This window comes from Rhipicephalus microplus, chromosome 1 (assembly GCF_043290135.1).
Source record: "Rhipicephalus microplus isolate Deutch F79 chromosome 1, USDA_Rmic, whole genome shotgun sequence".
Taxonomy (NCBI): domain Eukaryota; kingdom Metazoa; phylum Arthropoda; class Arachnida; order Ixodida; family Ixodidae; genus Rhipicephalus; species Rhipicephalus microplus.
In genome coordinates, this window is record NC_134700.1 from 46,995,684 (window position 1) to 46,998,758 (window position 3,075).

General features: G+C 47.4%; 1 protein-coding gene across 1 annotated transcript; it reads right to left on the reverse strand.

Annotated features, from left to right (window-relative positions):
• Positions 1-485: 485 nt before the first annotated feature.
• Positions 486-2,080, reverse strand: LOC119163553 (uncharacterized). The gene has a single exon (XM_037415573.2). It carries the CDS (start codon positions 2,044-2,046, stop codon positions 538-540), a length of 1,509 nt encoding a protein of 502 aa, XP_037271470.2. The 5' UTR covers positions 2,047-2,080; the 3' UTR covers positions 486-537.
• Positions 2,081-3,075: the final 995 nt, after the last annotated feature.

Here is a 3,075-nt window from a genome sequence, read left to right on the forward strand (position 1 = left end):
TTCTGAAAAGGCAGAACAATTTCGATTTTTTTGTGGGGCTACACAGTCGGAATCCCATTTCATATCGGGCAGATTGAAATCCCCTCCCAGTATTACGCAGTGAGATATTTGTGATAGTATGTCGGAAAGTTGAATCAAAGATTCATTGTTGTGGTCAGGTGGGCGGTAAAACGATCCAAAAACGATGTTGTTTCCCTGGGGAAATTGGACGCGGCACCATACTGATTCAGTTTCATTATCAAAAACAACTTCTTCGCTGGCAAGGCTACTTGAAATTAAAAGAAACACGCCACCACCATGCCTGTTTCTATCTTTACGGTACACTGTAAAACCTGGCGGAAATATTTCTACATCCAATACTGTGTCGTCAAGCCATGATTCGGTACCCATAACGATTTGCGCTTTCACCGTTTCAAGTAAGATTGTAAACTCATCAATTTTGTTTTTTAGGCTTCGACAATTGACCACCAACAATATTGGTGTAAAGCTTTTTGTGATGGTATATTTCCCATTTGTTCTTAAGCTAGAATGATCATGTCATTTCCGCCCCAATATCTGAGCATGCGCCCGAAGAGGAACTGGTTGGTGCATGTCAGTATCCCAGGCAAATGCTTGTCCATTGATTACCAGCTTATCGTAACTTAAATGTACACGATTTTTCTTGTCGAGCTGTTTTTCTTTACTGTACTTCCAAAGCTGCCGGCGTTTTTCTTGAACTGCCTTGCTGAAGTCTTCTGATACGCTGTATGACGTCCCCTTGAATCTGTATGCATTTCGCAGAACAGATTCTCTTGATTTCGATCCTGAAAAGCTAGCAATTATTGGACGAATTCTTTCTGTTTTGTAGGCCCCGAGACGATGAGCCCTTTCTATTGCTATATTTTCCAGCTTTAATACATCCGTACAGACAGACTTAACTAGATTTTCGGATTCTTCCCAAGTTTCCTTTGGATGACTATCTGGTATTCCAAAGAATACCAAGTTTGTTCTCCGGCTTCTGTTTTCTAAGTCGTCTAGTTTGTCAGCGAACTTCTTTTCTGTTTCCTCTAGTGTAGTAAGGCGCTTTTCAATTACATTAGTTTTAGTAATCACGTCGTCCAGCTTTTTCCGAAGCTCATCCTGAGTTTTAGCAATGCCCGACAGCTTTTCCAACACGGTTACCTGCCCTGACTGTAGCACCTTTAGCATTTCTTCGATTTTACTTATCTGTTCTCGCTCAGGCACAGACATAGGGCCAGGGTTTTGTTCTATGTCACCAGCCAAGAGTAGTAATGTCTGAGAGGCCACATCGTAACCCTCCAAGACAGACCAATTCAATGCGGCAGCCATACACTCGCGAGAAACAGCATAGCACGTCCAGATAAGCCATTTACCGTTAATGGGACACGACACTCTAAAAAGCATGTCATCACTGCTTCTAAAGCAATTACAACGGCATAAATAACTAACCTGATACATTGAACAGAGTGAGTGACGGCCGAGAAGAGCGCCGTGTCCCAGTGGGCATTGGTTCAGGGGCTCCCTTTTGTAGCCAGCAGTAGGCGGATCCGGAAGCGTACCACGATGCTTTGTCATCCAGCTCGTTTCGATGCGCAGATGGCACCGCTCCGAGGTGCTTGGTGAATCTAGTAGATCATGCGTAGTCGCTTGTGGAATGCCAAGAGCCGCTGGCCATGTGTCGATCGGTCGAAATGCCACGGGTGTAGCATACGTCGCCGCCGCTGCCATGAGCCCGATCAGCACCTGATACATTGAACAGAGTGAGTGACGGCCGAGAAGAGCGCCGTGTCCCAGTGGGCATTGGTTCAGGGGCTCCCTTTTGTAGCCAGCAGTAGGCGGATCCGGAAGCGTACCACGATGCTTTGTCATCCAGCTCGTTTCGATGCGCAGATGGCACCGCTCCGAGGTGCTTGGTGAATCTAGTAGATCATGCGTAGTCGCTTGTGGAATGCCAAGAGCCGCTGGCCATGTGTCGATCGGTCGAAATGCCACGGGTGTAGCATACGTCGCCGCCGCTGCCATGAGCCCGATCAGCACCTGATACATTGAACAGAGTGAGTGACGGCCGAGAAGAGCGCCGTGTCCCCGCGGCGCTCTTCTGCGCGGTGATATGCGCGGTGACTAGCGGTGGGGAACTTATTACTGCAGCCACCGTAAAAAATGGCCTAAACGTTAGAAGCAGAAGAACCTGCCATCACGCTGGCTACCTTAATTCCGACTACCAATTCCATCCTGAGTGATTCAATAAGAGCACTCATGAATTTTACGATGGGCTGTGTTGGGCTGATAACGGCCAACATTATCAAAAAAAGGAAACGAGACAACAAAATACAACTTATATGGGTGCCCGCTCACGCGGGAAATCCAGGGAATGAGGCGGCCCCCGCATAGCCCGAGGTTTAATCGAGGTTTAAGTTCAGCGAACTCGGAGCGCAGGAACCCACACAAGAGACAAAGAGGCACAGAGCACGAGCGCTCACTAAAACAACTGGTCCCGCGCTTCCAGTTCGCTGAACGCATATGAACTACCAACTGGTCCACCTTTCTATCCTGAAGTAAGGGTTTCTTTAACCGCATTTTTGGTTACAGCGCGAAAGCGAAGAAGACGGAAAACAGAAGGGACACAAACGAGCACTGTCTTCGTCGTTTTCGCGCTGTAACCTTAAAATGAATCCGCACTAGTTAGCCGAACTTTCAATTCTTTAACAGCATGCTCACGACAGCAATTTGCACGGCCACATGCTGCACAAGTCAACAACTAGCATGGCATATCTTTGTGCTGTCGGTCGGATGCCAGCGGTCACGTTTCACTCACTCACCTCCTAGTAGAGATAAGTGGTTTCACTTGTGCTTCTTGTTTTTTCTTCGCTCACTGTTACGAGGGAAGCGAAATATCTGCTGGCCTTTCGCGTGTAAAACAGTATGCAAAGGCACACAGCGGCCTGTCGTAGCGGCAAAAGAACGTATCTCGATCAATAACACGTAAGGAACAACGTGTATACACCAAAATGGTTTACACTACAATCCCCGTGCTAGTCTCTGCGCGCATTCTGAGACTTTCGAAACAATATGGCC